This window comes from Nansenia antarctica (assembly GCF_963989245.1).
Source record: "Nansenia antarctica genome assembly, chromosome: 4".
Classification (NCBI taxonomy): Eukaryota; Metazoa; Chordata; class Actinopteri; order Argentiniformes; family Microstomatidae; genus Nansenia; species Nansenia antarctica.
The window spans coordinates 14,191,223-14,217,707 of record NC_137689.1 but is presented as its reverse complement, the minus strand read 5'-3'; the positions used below and the strand labels follow the sequence as shown (position 1 = coordinate 14,217,707).

General features: G+C 41.4%; 1 protein-coding gene across 1 annotated transcript; it reads left to right on the top strand.

Annotated features, from left to right (window-relative positions):
- Positions 1-908: 908 nt before the first annotated feature.
- On the top strand, positions 909-26,153 carry zbtb44 (zinc finger and BTB domain containing 44; the record flags this gene model as incomplete). The annotated part of the gene is made up of 9 exons (XM_080529066.1): positions 909-1,977; positions 2,176-2,260; positions 2,649-2,800; positions 2,953-3,253; positions 3,987-4,132; positions 8,306-8,385; positions 8,480-8,653; positions 9,209-9,408; positions 26,042-26,153. The coding sequence occupies 9 exons, from the start codon at positions 909-911 to the stop codon at positions 26,151-26,153; spliced, it is 2,319 nt and encodes a 772-aa protein (XP_080385192.1).
- Positions 26,154-26,485: the final 332 nt, after the last annotated feature.

Genomic DNA, 26,485 nt, shown 5'->3' with positions numbered 1-26,485 from the left:
GAGCTAGTGTCTCTGCTGGGCTGAGGATGGGGATGGTGATGTATGATTGCATGGTTGTTTGTTAAAGTAATTTAGCTAACAACGAGTGGAAAGCTTTGTCTTTGCTTTCGACAAACTGGGTTAGCTTGTGCCTGTGCAAGACAAAAGGTGTCAAAGCATTTCTGCCAGCCAGTTTGGTTAGTGAACGTAGTGATCAACTAACACCATTCATGCAAAGTAAAGTAGCTAGTAATAGTAGTCATCATGCCAACTGATTGATGAACGAGGGCACAAGGTCAATAGTGTTGGCTGGTATGGGATTTCGTATTTGGCTGTAATGAAGCGTTGGTTTTTCACAGTTAGCAGGAACATGAATATGACTATTTCCTAAAGAAGATGTTGCTTATAGTCTGCATTGTTTGATGAAAGTCTGCTGAACTGCTTGCCTTTAATCTAAATGGAAATAGCTGGAAACGTTATATTTACACTGCTCTTGCACCTACAATTTGAATCAGAACAATTGAGACCAGGGCAAGTTGAAGTTCTGACAAGTTGAACATTTGTAGGGTATGTCAGTGTTGTAGGTGGTTGCTTCATTACTGAATGATTCGTATTCAACCAAAGTTCCTGGCGAGTGTTAGTGAGACAAGTTGTTAGGGTTTGACTGAATTGCGTAGGAAGACATTGCGGATAATGGTCTTACCTGTAAGTAATGAGTCTTTTAAGGTGGGTCTAAAGAATTCATTTTAAAAGTATTCCCAATAAGGAGAAGCTATGCATATTACTTTCCTGGATTGCCTATGATGTAGGCAAGATCTGTGCTTCGCCAACAACTTACAGGGTGAAAAAGAGACGTCAATGTAACACAATTTGTGTTTTGCTCATTTTATATATTGTTTTAGGAAAACACCATTCCTCAAACTCCCAAAATGGGAATAAAGTCATTTACACACAAATCCCCCACCCATAGCCAGGAGATACTGGAAAGACTGAATGCTCTCCGCAGTGATCGTCACTTTTGTGATGTCAACATCCGGGTCCAGGGTAAGCTCTTTGCAGCCCACAGAGTAGTTCTGGCATGCTGCAGTGACTTCCTGCGGGCCAAGCTGTCAGCCAAGCCTTGTGAAGAGTATGAGGGGGGAGAGGAAGATAAGCCAGTCCTGGACCTGGAACATGTGACAGTGGTAGGCTTTACCCCACTTCTGGAGTATGCCTACACCTCTACACTCAATATCAGCACAGAGAACGTCATAGACGTGCTGGCCGCCGCCAGCTACATGCAGATGTTTGCTGTAGCCAACATCTGCTCAGAATTCATGAAGTCTAGCATTCTGTGGCACAACTCTGGGGGGAGTAGCAGTGCCCTAGGGATGGGGCAGGACAAAGCACAGGACAACCCCGAAGGCTCAGCAGGGTGTGGTTTGGCCCCACTGGATGCCCTGTCCCCGTCTCCAGTCTCATCTGAGTGCAGTGTGTTGGAGCGTGCCATTCCAATATACAGAGAGTCACGGCGCAAACGCAAAAGCTTTGCCAGCCCCCTGGTGCCCTCGTATTCCTCCTCACAGGTTCATAATCCTTCCCCATCCTCCTCCTCCTTCCCGGAGAGCTCTGTCCAGCCCATGGACCCCTCTCTGGCCTGCATATGGGCATATCCCTTTGGTGTGGACCGTCGGTTTTCCCCAGAAAAGCCTATGCACTCTGAGGGCCCACTGGAGCTTTCTCCGGGCCCCGACACAGAGCCCAGCAGCAGGGTGACAGCAGACTACCTAGCATGTGAAGGCCCCAGAGGCGTTGAAACTGGTAGGGGTGCAGGGCTAGAAGAGGAAGAAGATGACGATATACATGTGAAGGTGGAGAGGCTGAGTGACGAGGAGGTGCAGGAAGAGGTGCCCGAGTGTGTGAGTGCCTCCCACTGCTCCCTCAGTGACCAGCAGACTGTCCCAGGAAGTGAACACACCCATGAGGACCTCCTCACCAGCCCCCAGTCCTCCTCTATAGGTGAGCCTATACCCTTCGTCCCCTTAAATCAGTTACTCTGCTCTGTTAGTATGAAATATTTTGTCCACATTGATTACTGAGTCTGAAATAGTCTTAAACCTCACAATTGTTTGTAAACACTCTTATGTCCTGTTTGTAGAATTCCGAATTGTCTTTTATGTGTGGAAAATCAGCGGCAGCTCATGTGTGTCTCCTCAGGCTCCATGGATGAGGTCGTCTCAGACGGGCTGCAGACCATCCAGAGCACGCCCAACACCAGTGGCCATGTGGACGAGGATGAAAGGTAAAGGCTTGTTGCTGCCAGCACCAAGTTATCCCCTTCACATTTGTTAGCACTCCAGGTTCACAAACAGAGTTGGCTAATTGTATTTGTAAATGGTATTTTGAGGTTGATTTTCTTTGGAGCTATTTTAATCATTAACAATAAAGTAACAGATTTCTGGGTTTCTTAATAAAATAAAGAAATCTGTCAATATGTACTTAATACTCTGCTTGACTAAACATGTGTTGGACCATGTCATTGTTAAATTATAGAGAATAAGACATCTGTCAGACACCTGATATTGGTGTACACAGAAGTCAAAGAAATATGATGGATGCTTTCCAGGATTAACCCATTAAGATCAGTATCCTGTCATTACCCCTTAAACACTGCCATTGTCTCCCTGCAGGGTTGATGGTATTCAGTACCCATACCATCTCTACATCAATGCTTCAACCAGGCCAGGTATGAACGGACCAGAGCGACCCTTCCAATGCCCCACCTGTGGAGTCGGATTCACCCGTGTTCAGAACCTTAAACAGCACATGCTCATCCACTCCGGTGAGTGACTATCATACTATTGTTTGTTGGTTACAAAATAAATTACAAATGTACATTTTAGACCAGGGCATGGCGCTTTTACTGTACCTGACTATTTTAATTTCTTCCCAAAAAATCCAATCTTGTATCCTCACTCCTTTTTTGCCTGACAGGCATTAAGCCCTTCCAGTGTGACCGCTGTGGGAAAAAGTTCACGCGGGCCTACTCCCTAAAGATGCACCGACTAAAGCATGAAGGTAAACGCTGTTTCCAGTGCCAAATCTGTAGTGCCACTTTCACCTCCTTTGGTGAATATAAGCAGCACATGAGGGTCTCCCGTCACCTCATCCGCAAGCCGCGGATTTACGAGTGCAAAACATGTGGAGCCATGTTCACCAACTCTGGCAATTTAATCGTACACCTGAGGAGTCTCAACCATGAGGCGTCTGAGCTAGCAAACTACTTCCAGACCAGGTGAGGAGGAGTTTGGGGAGTTAAAGTAATGCCTTACCACTCAGGGTTTTACTAGAGTGGTTAGTTTTAGGGATTCTCGCGCAACAGAACAGAATATTGGAAATATAATGGAATACAGAAATCATAGCTCTTGAAATAATGGTATCATGATAAGACCGATTTAAAACCTCAGCCTCATTGTTTAAGCCTGGATAAATTAAGTAGTGGGTACACTACCAGCTGACGTGGACCCTTCTGCTCCAGTGCAGCCCTCTCAGTCGGCCTCCATTGCCCTTTTGTGTCCAGCAAAAACAAACTGAAGTCCAGACCCTCACCTCCAGACAGGCAATGTGTTGGCCGCCAGTCAGATATGCGACGCATATAGAACTCATTGGCTGGCTCTTTGCCGCTGCATGATTCAGATCTGATACGCTGATACGTGTTTCTCTGTTCAGATAATAGGAAACAGCTCTCATTGGCCGCACTGCTCCTTTAAGCAGGTGCTGTCTTGAGTTTGTGCTGCTCATACAGCTTTTGCAAATATGCTGATGCCATTGTGATTGTGATTGTGATGTGCTATAACAGATATGTGACAATATTCTGATCTGACAGAATATTCTTATCCTAAATTAATGTTGTGCTATTCAGCATTGATATATCCTGTCGTTTGTGTATCCATTCATTATTTCTATGATAGTTTTGTTAGTTACTATGGTCAATTGACATTAAAATGCTTTTCTCTTGTTTGGTTTAGTGAGTTCCTCCTCCCAGAGTACCTGAGCCAGCTGCAGGAGGAGACTCTGGGCCAGTTTGAGCTGACCCCCCACAGCATGGACAAGGGCTCCTCCTTCTCCTCTGTCGACACGCCTGCCATTTCCCAAGTCTCCTCCACACAGAATAGTGAGCGTCCTGCTCCTTCTCTGTCCCACTTCCCCACTGACAGGGAAGACAATCTGGAGGAGTTAGAAACTTAGCACCTGTCACATCAGAGAGGAAGAAGAAGAGGATGTAGGATAGGAAACATCGAATGTAACACTCATTTCAGTTACAATAGAGTAAGGTCCTGTCACATAATCGTGATAAAACACTGAAAGCACTCCAGATGGCAAGTGCCTAAATCACCTTGCATAGGTAGAGGACATAAATAACAAGGACGCTGGACGTCAATGAGAACTTCATTATTTGAATTTAGTGCTGGCGTGCTAAAGGCTGCCGTTGCTTGAGATATTCAGCTATGAGTCGTCAATGCTGTGAATTAATCTGTGTGTATGTTTTGTGGGAATTGTTGTTGCCTAACAGTACGTACTATTGTATGCTATGTAAATTGGCATGCTGTTTTTTTTTATTGTTTTAAAATGTTATTTTTAACATTGATCTTTTTACATCCCCTATGCACAACTGCTAATGCAGATTTCACAGTTTACTGATAACATGGTAAATATGGACGGTCAGCAATACACTTTAATGTGCCATGTTTTGATACCCTACAAATACCAGATAAATGGTTCCAGTGTATTTTGCCAAAAGTACTAGTTGCAACCCATTAAACCGTTGACAAAATTGCATATGTAGTCATATGTAATATTATAAATCCTCATGTATCGATGCAATCTGAGGAGGCAAAATAATGTTTTCTGTACTCAACATTGTGTTTTGTGTACTCAACATTGTGTTCAGTAATGTAGTTATCTGCACGTAAATTGACCATAGTTGAGAGGCAGTACTGTACAATCCTTCTTAAAAAACTTTTCTAAGGTAACCAATTGAATGGTTTATGCGGAACAGCTGTAAACTAGGTGCTCAATTGAGTTTGGTGCTGCATGTCAACGTTTATAAAAGCTTGTGTTGCCATGTCAATAAGCCTGTACATCATTTCAGAACATAGGCCTAATTGTATTTGACAGAAAACGTCTGCCAATGTTTGTTAATACACTTCTAATATCATTGGGATTCTTTTATTTATTTTTTTGTATCTAGTGGATCACTTTGTATTCCTTTGTTTGAAATAACATGTTTAATACAAATAATCAAAAGATATGAGCCTTAAAGGGATCACTATGTGCCAGCCTGTACTGTGTAATTAAGTGTTGATATCGGTTTTAGGACAATTGCCACAAATCTTGCTTTATGTGTTTCATGTGCCTTTGGATATTGAAAGTGCATTTAACTGCTCTTGTGTGATAAAAACGATTCCTGACAGTATATGCCTAGCCTGGCCGCTACCTACAGTATTTGAGAGTGTTAAGCAATATTTTATTTCCATTTTTATGTTTTGTTTGAACAAAATGTATTGCCTGTGTACAAAATTGTGATTTTATAAAGTTTAGCATGATTTCAAAATGTTTTACTGTCACTTTACAAATGCAGTGAAGAAGGTGCTTTGTACTCATGTTTAAGTCAAATTCTGTATTCTAATGTGGAACAGTGTTAAATCACAGAGGTCATTGCAAGTACTGTCCAGTAACATCTAAGCAAATAAATGGGATCTGGCATTAGTATCTGTCAAGCATCTACACAATAGCTGATGCAGTCTAGGTCTCAATCACTCCACTGGTAGTGACAAACATCAGGTTCAGCTTTAGGACAGGGCACTTACAGTATGCTTTGGCTGTGAGGGACCCACATGAAAAACATCAGTGAATGATCCAGCTGTACAAACAGATGATGGGTTGAGGGCTGTTGCTTGTCCCTTTGCCATGGCTAGCAAGTTCCAAGCACCTGCTTATGATTTTGTGTCCCTCTGATTTGGGACCCAGCGTTAGCCTTGTTACAGGGAGAAATTGGGTCACTGCGTCACACTATAGGCACAAATCACACGAGGTGAGAAAACAATGAACATTTTCTGAATATTGTTTATTGTAGAGTGGGTGAATTGTGAAGACTTAGGAGACCCAACTTCAGCCCATCACTAGAGGAAATGAGAGCTTACCGGGGGGCAAACAACTATCAAACCAGTTGATGCGACCATTCTCTACCCGACTCTCCATATTCCAGTTGTTATTTCCCATGGTTGCACCAGTGGAGCAGATAGCAGGTTGTTTATGGCAGGATATAGTGGACCTAAGTTGAGTGGGTTCTGGTCCTCCATGGCTCCCGGAGCGTGGGTAATTTGCACTCCAGGCAGCCTGGCCCTGTCTTTGTGTAACAGATTTATAGGGGTGGAGAGGAGAACAGCCCAGTTCCCCTCGCTTTGTTGTAATGGGTGTCCATCATATGGAGTCCGTCCGGCCTTATGCCACTGAAAAAAACACCTATACATTTTGTACTACAGACCGATTCGCTTTGATTACAAGGTAGGCCCCACAGAAAGGTATGTTACTATATGTAATTACTGTATTGTCAAGATACAATAAGGTGTTTTTAATGAGGCCATGTTATCCCCCCCCCCTCTCTCTCTTTCTATCTTACTCAACACAACAGTAACCCAGATGGTTCAGTTAAAGGTACAGTGGGGGAAATAAGTATTCAACACAATAAAACATGTTATATTGTAAATGTATTATATTTCCATTGCAGCTATTCGCATGACATTTAGACCACACATTGGTCCTAATAAAACTACACCTCTAAAGAAATAGTAACATTCCAATCCATAAAAAAGTATTGTATGTGCAATAAAGTGTAATGACACAGGAAAAAAGTATTGAACAGTAAGAAAAAGTGATAAACCAACTTATACCACTAATGAGTTCTCCTACCTGTGCTAATTAGAATCAGCTGGGTTAGTGCATGTTGGTGGGTAAGTACTTCCACTCTTTGAAAAAGGGTTTCCCACCTGAGTGCAAGTAAACAAATCATTTGTCACCAAGCTTTTCTGTAAGAAACGTCTCATGATGGGTAGAGGCAAAGAGCTCTCCCAAGACCTTTGCAACAAGAATGTCGAGCAGCATAGTAACTCTTAAATGTTCCTAAAAGGACCATTGGGTCCAGTGTCCGGGGAACATAGGACCCGGGGAACATAGGTACGCTCCCGGAATGGGAGATTAATAGATATGGGGCTTTTTAATATTATTATTATTTGTATTATTATAATTGTTTTTAATTATTTTTTTGGGGGGGGGGACAAATTTTTTTTTGAGTTCCTGAGACCAGGCTGGGCTGCAAACAAAACTCTGACGGATGACGTCATAATCACAACAATCGAGATGACATAATGACGTCACAATCAACATGTGGGCTTCTAAAATGCGATCGACCCTCAATCGAGCCAGTTTGATGTCAGTAATCACAAGGATCAACACGCTATCACAAGGTAAGCGCCGAAGTGAGCTAGTTACCTTTGGAGATGGAGCATTGTGTGTGTGTGGGTCTGGATGTGGGTGTGGGTGTGCGCGGGTGTGCGTGTGCGTGCGCGCGCGCGCTGAGTGTCAAAGTCTAACTCGTTTATTGTTTGAAAGTGATCAAAAGTGTATGCCAACAGAGATTCTTATATAAAGAAGCTTTTTCTTTACAAGCCGACGTCCTCATTTTTGAAGGTAGAAATAGGACTAACTAATCAAGTGAAAAGCAATTATGGTTTGTACTTGATTAGTTGAATCAGGTGAGCTGGTGGTGGAACAGATCAAATATGTGGTGCGGCTGGGGGTCCCCGAGGAGAGGGTTGAGAAACACTGTTCTAGAATAATAATATATAAATATGTCATTTCACATTCTCTTCCTTGTTCAGTTGTTTGTAGAAATGCCAACTAAGAAGAAGAACCAGGGAGATGTCTTCAATTTCCAGTCTGCTTGGCAGCTTGAAACTGAATTGCACGACAACAACAAGGCCCAGGGAGCGGGGGCCCCACAGGACCACAGAGCAGCCAGTCCTGAGGACCAACCCAGAGGTGTGTGTGTGTGTGTGTGTGTGTGTGTGTGTGTGTGTGTGTGTGTGTGTGTGTGTGTGTGCGTGCGCGCGCTGAGTAGAGATCAATGTGGGTTTTGTGTGTAAACTACCAGAGTCTTGAATTACAGATTTTCGCTTTAAAAGTTTGCCTTGACAAGTAAAAATCTATGGGCTTGACGGCCCGCCTGTATTAGATTGTCGTGACTTTATAGGTTACATGATCCTTCCTTCCGTTTTTTATATTGTAGCCGTGAGCAACAGGACGCTTCGGCAACCTGCTAGGCGGATAGAGGAGGCTGCTAGGCTGAAGGAGGACAGACCTATTACTGTAAGTGTAACCATCACTATTAGCACACACGTCCCTGCAGTTATACCAGTGTTGTGTAACCATGTAGCCATGTAACCATGTTCTGCTCCTGCAGGTCTGTTCGGGTGACGAGGCCTCTGAGGCCACGGTTGCCCCCGGGGACAAACAGGCCCAGAGAGCAGCCCCCCAGCAGAAAATGTCTCGTCTAGCCCGGTCGTTAGGGCGTGTGGAGGCGGAGGAGAAGGAGAAGTGGAGGGCCCTGTTGGAGGTCAAGGACTCTGAGCTGGAGGCAGAGAAGGCCAGCAGCGCTCTGGCAAATGCGGAGTTGGAGAGAGCGAGCGAGGAGAGAGAGAAAGGCCTCCTCCAAAAGCTCTACGATATGGAGCAAGAGAGGGGCAGCCTCCTCCACAACATCTCTGACCTGGAGAAGGAGAGGCGCCAGGCCCTCGCTGCCCAGCGAGAGACTGAGGGGAGCCTGACCGAGGTCAGGGCGACCCTCCTGGAGACCACCGACGCCGCCAGGGAGGCAGAGGACCAGATCAAGGCCCTGCAGAGTGAGGCCCTGGAGGACAAGCTGGCGGCAGCTGAAAAGGCGGAGGAAAGCAGACTGAGAGAGAGAGACCTCCAACAAAAAGTCCACGTCATGGAGCAGGAGGAGAGGAGCCAGGCCAACGTTAGGGCCCTGGAGAGTGAGGCAGCTGAGGCTCTGGTCCTCACCAGAGCTGCTGCCCTGCTGGACCTGGAGAAGAGCAGGGATGAGGCCTGCATGAAGCTCCAGGAGGACAGAGACCGGTGGGGGAAGGAGAAGGCCTCCCTCACAGCCGCCAACCTGCTCACCGCTGAGGCTGAGGAGAGGAGCAGGGCGGAGGTGGACGCGCTGAAGACGGACCTGGTCACCTCTCGTCAGCAGCTCTCGCTTTCTCAGACCAAGCTGCAGCAGGTAGAGGACCAGGCCAAGCTGCAGCAGGTAGAGGACCAGGCTCTAACAAAGAGGAAGGAGTGGCTGGACAACCTGACGTTGGTTGGCGACGAGTTGGAGGCCGTGTGGGAAGAGAAGAGAGAGGAGGAGAAGAAGTCCAAAAATCTTAAATGTTTAGGGTTAGGCTTTGGGTTAGTGTTAGTGTTAGGGTTAGGCTTTGGGTTAAAACGTTTATTGGGTTAGGGTTAGAGAAAGAAAAGAAAAGAGAGAAGAAAAGAGAGAGGAGAAGAAGAAGTCCAAAGTTCCCTTCTTTAAATGTTTAGGCTTAGGGTTTGGGTTAGCACATTTAATTCGTTAACATATTTTTGGGTTACTTGGCATATTTATATGGTGTTTGAAAAAAACTAAAAGTGTTTGAATGACACACACACACATGCCAGAAGTTCTATCTTTTCAATAAAAGCGTGCTAAAAAAATGTATGTGAGACTTCATTTCCAATTTTATGTGAGATTTCATTACAAAAGTCAGTAATTAGTGTGCTTGCTGTAGGCAAAGTCAACCAGGACTATATACACGTGTCCGACAGGTCTAAGAGCACCACTGAGACACGGGAACTGGCAGCCCTTTCTCTGACAAGACAAGACCACGTGGAAAACGTGAAAAACACAAAACATGTTTGCCTGTTTCTACAGATTTAACAATACACAGATATCTTACATCAACATGTTCATCTCTTCACACTGTCACTCCACATCTGAATATCTAAGCCATAACATTAATAGTTTTTTTTCTGTTCTGGCCGTTTGACGTTTGTTTGTTGGCTAGCTAACAAGCTTGACACCTGGTTACCACGGTAACGGTCTGTGGTCTAACATAGGGATGGGCAACTTGGATGGTGGTGGGGGGCACAGAATGTATGTACTGGTGTAACCGAGTTAAACATAAGTGTACAGTTAGGTCCATATATATTTGGACACAGACAGATTTTTTTTTATTTTGGCTGTTTACCAAAACATCTTCCAGTTACAGTTATATAATGAATATGGGTTTAAAGTGCAGACTCTCAGCTTTAGGGTAAGGGTATTCACATCCAAATTGAAGGAAGGGTTTAGGAATTACAGCTCTGTAGCTCCCTCTTTTTCAAGGGACCAAAAATAATTGGACAAATGACTCAAAAGCTGTTTCATGGGCCAGTGTGGACTATTCCTTCATTATTTGTTAATCAATTAAGCAGGTAAAAGGTCTGAGTTGATTCCAAGTGTGGCATTTGCATTTGGAAGCTGTTCACAGGTCAGGTACTTGCTCTAGGTCAGAGTGTTCTATGAAGAAGAGTGGCACCAATGAAGGGGTCAACTTTCTATTGGCCCAAACACCATAGTTCCTTTACATGATACCAACAGAGCATGTTGCCTGACAACTGGTTGTTAGTCCAATAAAAAGTAAATATTGGGTAAATCAGGACAGTATAACCAGGAAGCTATGTGGAACTATTTGAAGCTCATTGGCGCCACTCTTCTAACATACCACTCTGCTCAAGGCTACTTGGTTGCTGTTTTTCTGTTCAACCAGTTCTGCGTAATCTATTTCTATACCCACTCACATCGCTCTACTCGATAGCTATTGCTAACTATTAACTGTTGACAGATATCATGTCGACCTCCCTCTACCCATCTATTTCTATGCTCTGTCTTTCTGTCACTTATCCCATGCCCCAGACACTCAAAGACACTTTACAAACTAAAAAGATCGAGTAGTAAAATAAAAAGAAACCAAAAAATAAATAAAAGAAAGTATAGGGGTCTAATTAATTTTTATATTACTAAATCTAAATCTAAGTGTCTTTGTACGACTATCTACTCTGTATACTGCAAGTATATCTAGATTTTGGGCTGAGAAGCGGCGAAAACAAGCAACGCCCAGTGAAAAAAAAAGTGAAAAGTCTTACGAGACAATAATCATTATACTGCATTGTCTATGAGGCTAAGTTAGAGTGTAACTGATAATTATTTAATTGGAAACACGTGTGTAAATGGACTGCACCATTTACCATTCAAGGGTGTGGGACATCTGTCAAGTCTCTAAAAATTATTTGGTCAAGAAGTGAATTACTGTAGGTGAGTTACAGTAGGTGAATTACAGTAGGTGAATTACTGTAGGTGAGTTACAGTAGGTGAATTACAGTAGGTGAATTACAGTAGGTTAACTACAGTAGGTGAATTACATTAGGTGAATTACAGTAGGTGAATTACAGTAGGTTAACTACAGTAGGTGAATTACAGTAGGTGAATTACAGTAGGTGAATTACAGTAGGTTAACTACAGTAGGTGAATTACAGTAGGTGAATTACAGTAGGTGAATTACAGTATGTGAACTAAAGTAGGTGAATTACAGTAGGTGAATTAAAGTAGGTGAATTACAGTAGGTGAATTACAGTAGGTGAATTACAGTAGGTGAATTACAGTAGGTTAACTACAGTAGGTGAATTACAGTAGGTGAATTACAGTAGGTTAACTACAGTAGGTTAATTACAGTAGGTTAACTACAGTAGGTTAATTACAGTAGGTGAATTACAGTAGGTGAATTACAGTAGGTTAACTACAGTAGGTTAATTACAGTAGGTGAATTACAGTAGGTTAATTACAGTAGGTGAATTACAGTAGGTGAATTACAGTAGGTTAATTACAGTAGGTGAATTACAGTAGGTTAATTACAGTAGGTGAATTACAGTAGGTGAGTTACAGTAGGTGAATTACAGTAGGTTAATTACAGTAGGTGAATTACAGTAGGTTAATTACAGTAGGTTAACTACAGTAGGTTAATTACAGTAGGTGAATTACAGTAGGTGAATTATGGCGAGAGTGCCACATTTACAGACAAGGTTGTATACCCGTAATTAGTCAATGATCTATTTTAAGAACATAGCGGGTGTCTAATTTTGTTTTGATGTTTTGTTCATTTGTGTCTTGTCTCGGAGTAAGGTACTCACTTGCTTTGTTTTTCCTTGTGTCATACTTTATGGTCTTTATTCCTTGTGCAATAAATACAATCGTTTTACATCCACGTGTTTCACACTGACTTTATGAATTCTGTGGAATTAGGGAAGAGTGGTAGTTTAATTGATTCTACCTATAGAAGAAGAAATAAGTAGACTGCTCAAATCATACTTCATAAACGTGCGCTGACGATTGTGTGGAAGAGGAAGTCAATAACCAGTGGAACAGTAAAATAATTAATCAGAGAGATGCAAATCATTTCTTGAGGGCAATGCGCCAATTAGACTTGCATTCAACAATGACAAGACGCTAATCAGGTCTCCAGACACATTTTCCTGCAAAATCAGTTGAATGCCTGATTGAATGAATGAATGAATGAATGAATGAATGAATGGTCTTTATTGTCATTAATATAGTACAGGTACCAAACAACGAAATTTGGGAGGGGGGGCTCCCCTGGTGCTAGGAAAGAAAACTAAAAACAAGAAGGGAAAAGAGCTGGTTTACATAAATAAAGGCTATGTACACTATCCACTATAGCCTACTATACTATACAAATAAAACACTGTGCTGTACTCTATGCTATGCTATACCTATTCTAACATTTCTTATCTCTGAACCTTATGTACCCGAGGGTTGGCATATTGCACATTCATTTAAAGTGTCGCAGTTTTCCCCTGATACATTGAACAACAAGTTATGGAAAACATAACTTTTTTTTCATCTGCCTTTATCTTTGAGCAGTCTTTGAATTGAGGTGCTCAAGGCAGTTGTGGCAGAAAGAAGCTGGTCAGTGGGAGGTTTGAATAATGGATAATTTAACTGTGTATTTTTTAACTGTGACCATTCATATGGTCTGTATGATGCTGTTTTATTGTTAATTTTATCTTGTGTCATTTTAGGATGCCTTTTTTTACATCTTGGCCAAGGACCACAGATGAAAATTAGCCTCCTGGCTAAATCTGGCGTATTTACACTTGTGGTCAATTGATATGCATTGTCCCTTCTTAAATAAACTGAAATTGAAATTGAAAATTGATCTGGGGGAGAGACTGTCCTGTTCTGAATGGCTGCACAGATGGACTCATAAGGTGTTGAATAAATATTTGTCATGTTGTTGAGTAGGAGATGTTGTTATGAGTAGGCCTTATGATCTTATTCTAAATGTTTAGATGCCAACTGCCGTCTCTGTTTTCTGCAAAAGGTCCTCAAGTTTACAGTATCAATTGTTCTCTGCAAGGGAAAGCTCCATTTTGTCCCTGAGGTAAATTAACAGGATGTTACTAAATAAATATAAAATATACAAATGAAAATAACAGAATGTGACCAATGCCAAAGGCACAATCGCTTTACTTGTGAATGGCTGGTTTTGTATTGAGAAGCAGAACTGTTTACTCGTCCTTATTTTGCTAGGCAATTTCAAGCTTTTTTCTTGGGAGATCCGGCATCCTTTTCAACTCAGTCATCATCCGTTTATTGGTGTAGTATGACAATGTTATATAACCACCTTACAGGAAGTGAAACCCCTCATGTATGTAGAGATAAATGGAACATACAGGTCCCAGTTCCTTCACAGTACGCTCATACAACTAATAAAGCTGCATAGTGCGGGAGCGTACCTATGTTCCCCGGGTCCTATGTTCCCCGGGTTCTATGTTCCCCGGTTCCCCGCTTCCGAAAAAGGGTTCTATGTTCCCCGCTTTTTATTTTTTTATTTTTTATTTTTTTATTATTTAAAAAACAACATACACAAATACATAATCATACTGTGTTTTATTTATTTATTTATTTTTATTTAAAAAACAACATACACAAATACATACACAAATACATAATCATATGTATCAATGTCAATCATATGTATCAATGTCAATATCAATATCAATGTCCTGAGGTTGATACACTAATGTATGCTGACGACACTGTACTATTTGTACATGGTCAGACCAAGACGGAGGTAGCTGCTGTACTTACCAAATCTATGGCTCAGGTGACTACATGGTTGAACCACTGTCGTCTCCAACTTAATGTTTCCAAGACGGTCAGCATGTTTTTTACCAAAACAAACCGTTCTGCTGAAGAAGCATATGTCATTATCTCAGGGGAACAACTACAAGTTGTGAACGAGTTCAAATATCTTGGGGTGCTGTTAGATTCCAACCTCACTTTTAAGGCACATATCAAAAAGGTCTGTAAAATTGTCAAGTTCAATCTGTCCAACTTCCGCTTTATAAGGGACTACATGTCAACAGAGGCAGCTACCATGTATGTCCACGCCATGATCTTCACACACATCAACTACTGCATAACAAGCTGGTCACAAGCAAATCCCACAACCTGCAAAGCACTCGAGTCACTATACAAACAAACAATCAAAACACTAGACAAGATACTAGCCAAGACACTTTCACCACTGCACAATACTGAAGAAACACAACATTCTAAGCTGGGACAATCTGAAAACCTACACAAACCTCTGCCTTGTCTATAAAACTATCCACAATTTAGCCCCACCACCACTTAACACCTTCATCTCACGACCAGGAAGTACAGCACGCACCACAAGGGGTGTCACCAGAGGGGACTGCACCATCCCATTTAGGAGGAGTGCCTTTAGTCAGTCTGCCTGGTCAGTTAGAGGGGCACGTGAATAGAACCTGATTCCAGGGCACCTTAAAGAATTAGGCACCTTTAAATCATTTAGAAAGCACCTAAAACAGTGGATGATCAACACACACACACCTGCCAACATTGAAATGTCCTGTCCTATACCTGTATGTCATGTGTACCGCCTGTCTGTGTACCGCCTAACATGTCTTACCTGTACAGTCTGTGTGCTTGTTTTTAGTCTGCTTACCGTGCGTATATGTTGCTTGCTTTTAGTCTGCTTACCGAATATGTACCCTCCCTTTAACCGCCTATGATTAATGTATGCTCTTTTAACCCTCTGCTTATATGTACCCTCCTTTTAACCGCCTATGATTAATGTATGCTCTTTTAACCCCCTATGTTATGCCCTTAAGCTAAATGCTTGTCCTGTCTACTTTTTTGTGCCTAGGTCTACCTATATTTTATCTTTTAAATGTACTTTTTTCCTCCAGGGAGCCGTATACAACATCATGGCATAGGGACTGCGGATGAAAACTAGCTTTCGGGCTAACTCTGGCGTATTTACAATTTATTTTTGTTTTATTAATATGCACTGTCCCTTGAATAAATAAATGAATCTGAATCTGAAATCTGAAATTTAAAAAATAACATACACAAATACATAATCATATGTATCAATATACATAATATATATTATGTAATAATCAATGTCATAGTATTGTCTCAGCATTTTATATAACTCCCTAGATAGATCATTTTCGAGATGGAATTGAAAATCTTATATTCCTAAAAGAACACCAGTGATATATACATATATATACACATTATTAAATATTTTTTCTATATTTTTGTCAAACGGAATCAAATAAATACAGTAGAGATATCAATCCAAAATATAGGCTTTTATTGCAACCAACCCCAAAAAATAGACTATGTTTGTGCATACATAATAACAATAATAACAATAACAATATTTAGGCCAATAACAATAACATAATAATAACAATAACAATAATAATAATAATAATAATAATAACAATAACAAAATTAGGCCAATAACCAGGGGGTGTACATAACTGGTGCGCCAGTGCGCATGCGTCGCCAAAATGCATGCTGCGCGGCAGATCAGCGGCATGAACGCGCTCTTGCGCACCAACAGCTGGAAGCGCTGGGAGAGGAATTTACTTCCTCAAAATCCAACTGCTGACTGCTGCATCACTGCAAGCCCCACTAAGTAACTATTTGCCGTCCCCTCAGCCGAAGGGGACGGCAGTCGACCGACGACGACCACGGCGACTCCCCTCACGAAAACATTCGGAAAGTATCGTAACTCGTACTTTCATTCCGCGTATCGCGTATCACACGGTTATCACGCCGCATGTGAAAATTCAGTCCCGAACGACTCGTCGCTAAAAGGAAAAACAACACCAAGGGACTTCACGTTTCTTTTCTCTGAAGCTTTCAAACGTTCAGACGTTTGTTTTACAGCGTCATTATCGCACCTAGACCCCTGACCCAGGGAATATGGTTGGGAATTATATTAGAAGAAAAAACAACAGCCTACAACATCCTCTACCATGGTTGAAATTGAGGACAGTATTAACAGCAGTCAAGAGAGCAGTGATGATGATGATTAAGCTTGTAGCATAAATAAATGCTTAGGCTGTAACTTTTTGTTGAAAAGTTGATTTCAGTGTTTACAGAACAGAGCAGTGCTTAAAGAGATGTCAGTTGATTTCATTGTGTTTAAAGAACAGACATTCAGTTAGTGCTTAAAGAGATGTCAGTTGATTTCATTGTTTAAAGGAGTCTGACAGACTTTCATGCTTAAAGAGCAGTCATTTGATTTTGCATTTGTTTCTTTTGTTTTGCACACAATCATTTGTTCGTTCATCTTTATTTATGAAAAAATGTCGTTTTGCTAATAAGTTATCCATGTATCCCTTTTTCATCCATCCTGTGGGACGGGTCGTGACTCGCGAGCTCGGGGAGCACCAAGCAGCATCCCTAGGTGCTCCTCTGAGCACTGGCCCCAAAAAGTGCTATCAAAATAAATGTGGAAAAATCAAAAAATCAAAAAGATCTAGCCCATACGGACGCTACGGCTGACAGCCCTCCAGTACGAAGCCAGATCTCTGAGGCCCTGCATATACTGTCCTTTCAGCCTCAGTAGACGGGCCTCAAGCAGCACAGAGACACACTAAATATCAGAGTGCAACATTGTCCCCTGAAACATACAAGTATATTATATCAATGTGTTTCTATGCAGTATCAATAGCATCTAATTTAGATTTTTTATTTTAGTTGTTTATCTAAAGAAAATAATATTTTAAAATAATGAATTATCTAAAATAATAAATTAAAAACAATCTAAATGATATGCTATTATCAATAGCATACCCCTTTTATAATTAGCATACTGAATTTCATTCTCAGATTTGATATAAAGACTATCAGAGTTGGGTCATTTGTGGAGACAACCCCAACCCAACTCAACCCAACCCTACTTGGTGAAGACAGGAACCACAGGCCACCGGTGAAAATCACAGGCATATGGGCTACCATGTCAGGTAAAATAGTCTTACTGAAAGACCTTGTATAAAAAATATTGATGGGAATCTATAGCCTACCTTAATACTTGATGTCTTTTATTTTCAGAGAATCCACAGCTCCTGTTTGAAGGGACCGTGTTCCTGCCACTCCACAGAGAAGATCCCCTGACAGGCTGTGAAGAGTACAAGGAGGGAGCAAAGCTTCTCTTCCCAGCCTCAGCCATCACTGACACCCTCCTGTTCCTACATCATAAATGTTTTTGGGAACCACGCCAACTTGTTGGGATAGGTATGAATTCAACTGCCACCAATGGGCAATACTGTGAAATTGTTGATAAAAGAGTAGTCCACAACATCAGGAACACATGCTACCTGAAGAATACGTTTCTCCACTCTCATATGGAGTAACTCTCCCATGTCACACTGTGATGGTGGTCATTGTAGTCTGTCTGGGATGGAGGATGTCAGTGTAGTCTCTTTCAGAAGGACAGTTTAGTCTCTCTGTGGTGGAGGGGAATCTTGGGGGAGTTGTTACACAACACATTCTTGTTTATTTATTTATTTGTATTTTAAATAATTAGAGCAACCTGGTCTCACACGGCAGACGTCAGAATTCGACGTTTATGGACAAATGTCGAATTCTGACGTGAGATCGCATCCAAACGTTGAATTCCGACGTGACATTTGCATCCAAACGTCGAATTCCGACGTGACATTGGGGTATCTCGTTCTGATAGCGCAGGGGTGCACCTGTTATGTGCGCCTGTCGGGGCTTCTCTCGGGATTATTCCATTTTGAATTGCACTTGCATTAATTAGTTAGGCCACATTTAGGGTTAGGGTTAGGGTTAGGGTTAAGGTTAAGGTTAGGGTTAGGATTAGGGTTAAGGTTAGGGTTAGGGTTAAGGTTAGGGTTAGGGTTAGGGTAACCATAGGGTTTCCAATTCAAAATGGAATAATCCCGAGAGAAGCCCCGACAGGCGCACATAACAGGCGCACCCCTGCGCTATCAGAACGAGCTACCCCAATGTCACGTCGGAATTCGACGTTTGGATGCAAATGTCACGTCGGAATTCGACGTTTGGATGCAATCTCACGTCAGAATTCGACGTTTGTCCATAAACGTCGAAGTCTGACGTCTGCCGTGTGAGACCAGGCTGATTAGAGTTAGTAGATTTGTGACAGCCCCCCAGTGTGTCTGAATTGGAGTCCTAGTATACTGTACTTCCAAATGGTTTAGCATGGGGGGTCAGCTTCAGTACTAGATTTGGGTCGAGGTCCAATAGTGTCCTACCTACAAAAGGTTTTGTACATATAATCATTTTGTTAATAATAATAATGTTGTACACATAATAATTTTGTTCCTATGTATAATAGTTCCTGCAATTTCCTGTAAATGTCTATCAATTAGTAATCCACAGTATGATTATGTATTTGTGTATGTTGTTTAAATGTTTTTTTAAAATAAATTAAAAAAAACAGTATGATTATGTATTTGTGTATGTTGTTTTTTAAATCATAAAAAACAAAAACAAAAACAAAAAAAATCACGGAAGCGGGGAACATAGAACCCTTTTTCGGAAGCGGGGAACATAGAACCCTTTTTTTTCTTTTTTCTAAGAAATCGGGGAACATAGGACCCGGGGAACATAGGACCCGGGGAACATAGGGATGACCCCGTGGAGGGAACATCAGTTGACCATCAACCAGCCATGCTCAGGTCAGAATTGACACAACTAACTGCTGTGTAATGTTAAGAATGCGAAAGACGAGAATTTCAACCGATTAATGTTAACATGTAGCCCAATGCTAGCGACCTGTTGGCTTGTAAGATGACAATTGGAAAGCTGTTTCATTCTCAAAAATATGCTGCAGTTGAATGCAGTAGTCCGGCCGTATGGATGTCCTCTTGGTGCGTTTTATTGATGTTATTGATACGTTTGGTTTTCAAGTTCTGACAATATGTTCATTATTTTCAATTACAGAAGTGGTGGAACAAGTTCGCCGTGCTGTCACCGTCATAATCGAGGAATATCTAAACATTAATTGTTAAAGTTTTGTAAAAAAAACTAGTATAACTGTGTAATTGTACACGTTTCTGTACACGTTTTTGTAATTGAAAGTTATTGTTCATAATTGAAACATTGTTGTACTGCGAAATGATATGTTTTTGGCAAGGTATTAGTAAAAGGAGCCAAATTATGTTGTGATGAGGTCTTTCAGAGACGTCCAGAACTAGGCCAGATCACAGCCAATATGGGGATCGCCCAGCAAGCACAAAGACGTTGTTATAAAGACGTTGTAATGACGTCTTTCAGAGATGTCCAGGAAAAGACGTCATGAAAATCCCCCAAACGACATGTGATCTGGGCTAGTCCTGGACGTCTCTGAAAGATGTCATCATGACGTCTTTATAACATATTTGTGCTTGCTGGGTGGGTACAGTTATCACAAAGAAAACTATAGGCAATGCACTCCACCACCACAGTCTCCATTCGTGATCACCCCAACAGACTCTATTACTGAAGAAAAGGTATGTTTAATCTTGTTTGAAGTTTGCTAAACAACATTTGGAGAAGCCTGTAGATTACTGGGAGAATGTAGCCTGGTCAAGACGAGACAAAAATCGTCGTGCCATATTTGGAGGAGAAATTGCTCTGCATAATCCTAAAAAATACAGACAGTGAAGTTTGGAGGAGGAAGCATCATGGTATAAGGCTTTTTCTCTTCACATGGTACTGGTGGAATCCAAATTATTGAAGGGAAGATGAATGGAGCTATGTACCAGGAAATTCTTGAGAATAATCTGTTGCCATCCACCAGAAGGATGAGGATGAGACGCGGGTGGAGGACAACGATCCAAAACATACTACAAAGGAGACTCTCCATTGGTTCAAGTGGAAGAAAAATAAAGGTGTTGGACTGGCCTATTCAATCACCAGATCCAATAGAAAATTTGCTGAAGGGACTGAAGATCAAGATTCACCAGTGGGTCCCCTGAAATCTTCAATATTTAAAGACTGTCTATATTGAAGAATGAACTAAAATCCCACCTGATCACTGAGAGATTAGGGGGGTTTTTTATACAGGAAGTTTCTTGAAGCTGTTATTGGAAACAAAGGCTTCTCTACCAAGTATTAAATACATTTCAGTTAACGTGTTCAATACTTCTTTCCTGTGTCATTCCCCTTTATTACGCATAACCTTTTTTATTGGAGTCTGACAATTTCTTTAGCTGTGTCATTTTATTGAGTTATTACCAATGTCTGGTCTAAATTTCATGTGAATAGCTGCAATGGAAATATGGAAATATGTTGAATATTTAGTATTTCCCCCATTGTATATTATACTCTTCTCCATATCCACATGGACTGCATTATCACAGTGGTCAACATAGAGATTGCAATACTGTACTGTACTGTTTAGTACTGTACCATTACTAGGCTGTATTTTCGAAGTTTATATATATTTAAAAAGTCTGGCTACATTTCTATTGTCATGACCCAGGCTCGTGGATCGAGACAAACAGGGGAGACCACACGTCAGAATCAATTAAGGAACATAATATTTGCTTAAAATAATATTTAATAATAATTTTAAAATAATACTCATACACATGTCCATCAGTAGTGTAAGTGCGTGGATGCGTGAGTGTAGGATGTTGTAAGGTGTAAAATAATAATGCCACTAATCAGAAATGCCACAACATAAACAAAAGGTGTCCGCCTGGAGAGAGGTCTCCCAGATGAATGGGGAGTGCCTGCTCTTATAGGCACATCCCCAGGTGTGAGCAAGGAGGCTGATTAGGTCAGCTGGCCAGGAGAATGGGTCTGCTTCTGAGAGAGAGAGAGAGAGAGAGAGAGAGAGAGAGAGAGAGAGAGAGAGAGAGAGAGAGAGAGAGAGAGAGAGAGAGAGAGAGAGAGAGAGAGAGAGAGAGAGAGAGAGAGAGAGAGAGAGAGAGAGAGAGAGAGAGAGAGAGAGAGAGAGAGAGAGAGAGAGAGAGAGAGAGAGAGAGAGAGAGAGAGGGAGGGAGAGAGAGAGAGAGAGAGAGAGGGAGGGAGAGAGAGAGAGAGAGAGAGAGAGAGAGAGAGAGAGAGAGAGAGAGAGAGAGAGAACACTATAAACAATTTGTTCATATAAACGGGTTGTTTCAGTCAGTAGTGAGCTTTAGGTTTGTATTTCCACCATCTGGGCTCCTGGATGTAGTCAATGAGGATGTGCTGGGATATTTATGTAGGTTACAGGATCAAATCCTACAGGATCATCATACAATGTCTCTCATCTAAGATGAATGTTGCTATTTGCCTCTTCAGCGTGAGAAGTCACTTCCAACTAAATATAAAGTATGGCATTAAGGTGTACAGAACATGCCTCAGTACATCATGTCTTTTTCAGTTAGAGCTGGAGAGATAACATATACAATGACTCATTTTTCATTTTTCCTTCCAAGAAAGGTATAATTCTTATCACAACAGCGGAATAATGTCTCTGGCACTGTCCCTGACTGTAACATGCACTTACTCATATTGTCATCTGATGTTTGCACCTGTTGCCAGGAAACCCAAACCCGGAGTTCCACTTTGAAGTTGAGTGTGGATCGAGCCAGGAAGCAGTTGCGTATGCTCAGAGAGTTTGCAAAGGTGAGAAGGATTAAATGTCCCGGTGACGAAGTCCGGACCACAAAACCCTTTCTTCTCTGTCCGATACCTCAAACATAGATGATGATGAAAGCCAGTTGTGTTTAATCCAAATCAATTGAGGAAATCCTTAGACGCTGAGGCCTGATTATGGTGTGTTAGCTACAGTCAGGTAGAATAATCAACCTCAGACCTCAGAAGGTCAAATACTGTTCCGCGTGCAGATTTTGTTTGTGTATCAATACAAAGTCCAAATGTGTATGACCATAGGCTTTAATAAACCAAGATCCAACTGAGTATTTCTAATACATTTCCTAAAGTATTTTTCCAAAACACCTGTTAACATTTTTAATTGAATTTAGTCAATAGAGTTAGAGTTAGGTTAGTGCATTTGAGGCTCAGTTGGCAGGATGTCTTTTCCATTTTCACAGAGGGTGTGATTTTTCATAGAGCATAATTGTCCTTTATTCTGCATGACTAGTATTAAGTGTCTCATAACATCTGTGTTCTAACGTTGCTGATCATCGGCCAAGTCTTGTGAAAATAACTGATAGGCTATATATATTTTTTGTATGTTCCATTCTTTCATTAAAATGCATCCTTTTTTTCCACTGCTGATTTTCATTGCGCATCTGAGACTAAATGGAAAACTAAATCTGATGTAGATGACAACATCGCACAATAACAGTGAAGTTTCCAACCAATCTGAAAGGTCGAGTTGTAAGTGGGGACATTTTGTGTATTGAAAGTCTAGAGCCAGCCTTAGTCAAATAACTAAGGCCAGCTGCTGTCAACAGCTGTTTTCTTTATAAAACTAGGGAGAGGGGAATACAACATATTAAATAAGGTGTCATTATCAAGTCTCTCAGATACAATGCATGTCTTAGGAAATGTCAAGCACACACTTTGAAGTGTTCCCCGTAGTGCCAAACAGTCAATGGCACAGATGTAGCATGGACCAACTGTAACCTACCTCCACTACATGAACACATCGACATTTGTTTTAGCACCCAAAGTGTCTGGAGAGAGAGACAGGAAGAGGGAGATATGACCAGCTGCATTCAGCTAACGCAGTACAAGGCAGGAAGAGGGGTTTCATTATTTTGTGTTTTTGGATGTTTTCAATGTCAGAGGGTCACATATCGATAAAGTAATCTATTCTAATATACTGCTTTCTATTCAGCAAAAACATACTGAATTTCACCTCTAAAGTCACAAAATAAATGGCCAAACAAAACACCAAAGTGTAACACGAAAGATTGGATGAAAAACAAAAAATCTAAACGAGCTGAATACTGAGTCGTCCTTTGTTCCTTCTTGAAGAGATTGTCACTTTGTTCCATCAAAGGACCTCCTCCAAGACTTGACCCAAATATAGAAGTAAATATTTGAAGAAAAATGAAGGCATTTTGGTGCACGCCTCACTCTGTGTCTGCCTCAGGTTCATAAATAACATGTCAACATCACTCAACTCTTCCAGCGCGGCGGCCGCCGCAGCCAATTTTTACCCTTGAATAAACACTCTCTGATCCCATCACATAAATATAACTCAGACAGGGTTGATGCAAGGTTATACGTGGTCCTCTGTGTCCTTTCCGACACCCACTGCTTCTTAGTCACTTGCGCTTCCAATGTCCCTCTGAAATCCACAAGTCAGGTAAAGCTTAAGTGACAAATATCCTTGTGTTGGCACAATAACTGTATAGTAGATATCCAATGCAGCCCATCTTAATAGTGAAGGTAAGAGATGAGGTGACAGGGTCTGGTTAAAAAGTCCTCAAGTAGGGCATGGTTATTTTTCAGATTATGAAAGTACAGATTAATTCAAATGATCACACTTTCAAATGATGTGTCATATATTGAAATCTGAAAATAGTTGGAGAAAATATACTTATTTGAATGTTGGTACACCTCAAACCAAATTCCAGAGAAACTTGCTCTGAATCAACACACACAAAACAGCTGCTAGTAGCTAGTAGCTAAAAAGGACCATCGCTATGAACATCTAACTGCATGTTTACCACATCACAACATGCTGATAGAACATGAACATGCTAAAAACACATAACTACACATAATTAGATGATCACACAGTCCTTGCTTTAATTTGTTTGTGCCATGTATCACTTACCTAGTAGCCTAAGGCAGACAAGACAGTGAATCCAATTCACAAATTATAAGTATTTAGTGATCCTAAAACTGTTGTTTATTATAACATCGAGTGGGCTCTTTGTAATATGCAAAAAAAACGGAAAACACTTTAAAAAGGGAAAAAAGGAAAAGCTTTTTGCTCATTTGCGCGACTTGAGAATTGCCGACATGCAGCCCTTTTCACCAGACTGTGTCACATATAGTATATCATGAAAAGCCAATCATGACATGTTGCTCATTGTCCTTGAATGACCAGGCAGAACCCCAATACGGTATCAAATTCCGAGCAGCAGCAGAATAGCTGGGTTTTGTCTCTGATAAAAGAATGTCACAATCCAGATCTTTGACGTACATAGCCCTAGTACTCTCCAGCCCTTCCAAGGAAATGTTTGTTACCATGGAGGCCAAACGCCGCTTTGGGACAGACTGGGAGAGCATCCCATCGTTCCTCACAGTTGAGTGGGCAGAAAGGATTCCACTCAGTCCCTCTTACTGTAAATATGGTTCTGGAATCAAGAACACATCCACTCCCTCACCTTCTTCTCATTCTAGACAAAATACTCATTAGTCTTATTCCAAATAAATAAATATGAAGGGAGCTCATTATCATTTGATATCCAGTTTCTTCATTTCTGTTCATAACAAGAACCAAGAACAAGAATAACTATAGATTGTTAACTTTTTTCAAAGTCAAGCTTAAAATGTCCAGTATGTAACATTCAAGCTTTCTAAAAGCTTCCTAGTGGTTGTAATGACTATGTTTAATCGGTAGAGATCAGGGAATGAGATTCCTTGAAAGAAATATTTCATTTACGAACACCGTTCGGAAAAAAAACGCTTTCTAAAATGGACCTACCCAACACTCGGTTTGCATACAAACATGTTGTTACTGCCAAGGGTGTTCTAGTGGACTCACTGATTTTCCTTTCTATCTCTGGTAGCTGCATCTTCGATATTGGCAATGGCTGTATAGGCGTTATAGGTATTTTACAGTATCTTCTTCTTGATTACTGTCAAGGTCCTGTATTAGCAGTCAGACAGCTTGGGGGGGTGGGGGGAGGGGGAGCAACCAACGTCACATCAGGTAGTGAATGCAAGGTCAGACACTGGGCTCTTGGATCTGAGGGGAGCAGCCAGGTCTGGTCCTTCCCATCATAAATAAAAAAGAGTGTTGCTGGGCTCTGGACTCTAACCCAGCCACCACAAGCAAAACTGATGACACTACCATCTGTGCACTTTCTGCAAAGTTCTTTCGATAGCTTTCACAGATACCAAGACCTAGTCTCACCATGCCCACTTTTGTACTTCAAATCTGACTCTATGATTTATACAAGCTTTTTTCCTCCTGTTTTATACAATTTATTTAATGACCTGCAATGTCCAGGTTATGACTGTACCAAGAACAAGTAGTGGGCAAAAATGACCCTCGGTTTGACCCCTATTAATCCTGCATGAGTGTAAAATCACTCTCCCTAGTCTTTATGAAATGGTATTGTATGGGTGTTCCAACTTCAGCCTTGGATACTGATAACCAAACATATGTGATTTAGATAGACCAACCTTCTGGATATCTATCTTTTCCCTTTGATGCCCGAGTAGCCATCTGTCTCTTATTTACCGCTGTTAATGATAATGTTAACTTGTATAAAATCTTTGTAATAAAAGGTAACTGGCATGGTCTGCATATGACTGTCACTAGTGCTTTGGACTCTGAGTTCTTTCTACCTGAATGGAGGAGAGAAATTAAACGGCAGTGAACCCTGGAAAGGAATGCTCTCAGTTTAAATAGAGGCATTTTTATATGTCTATACTCAGACAGGGAGACGGGGAGACTGGGAGAGCGGATATGGAGCTCATTGAGAGGGGGTTATTCCCGTCCGTCCCCCTGTCCCACCAAAGCAAGCCCAACCCAGCCACTAGGCCTTAGCCACACTGTGCAGAGGCGGTGGTGACTGCTGATGGATATGACGGCATAGAGAGCTGTGTGCCACATCGGGAGACCAACCTGCTTCATGAGGATCAGGCCTGCCAAGCTCAACCAGCTGTGTGAAGAGAGGCAGCCAGTACGGATACAACCAGTCTGGCTCCAATAGCCTTCTTATCTACTTTAACACATTCATTTCCTAATGAGGAAATCATTCTCTATGAAGCAGAGGAAAGTAGAAATAGAAAACTGAAAAAATCGAAACATTACCGGTGGTTGTTTAGTCTTAGTTTGTTTAAGATAAAAATGAAAAAGAGGGATGGGAAAGGAGGAAA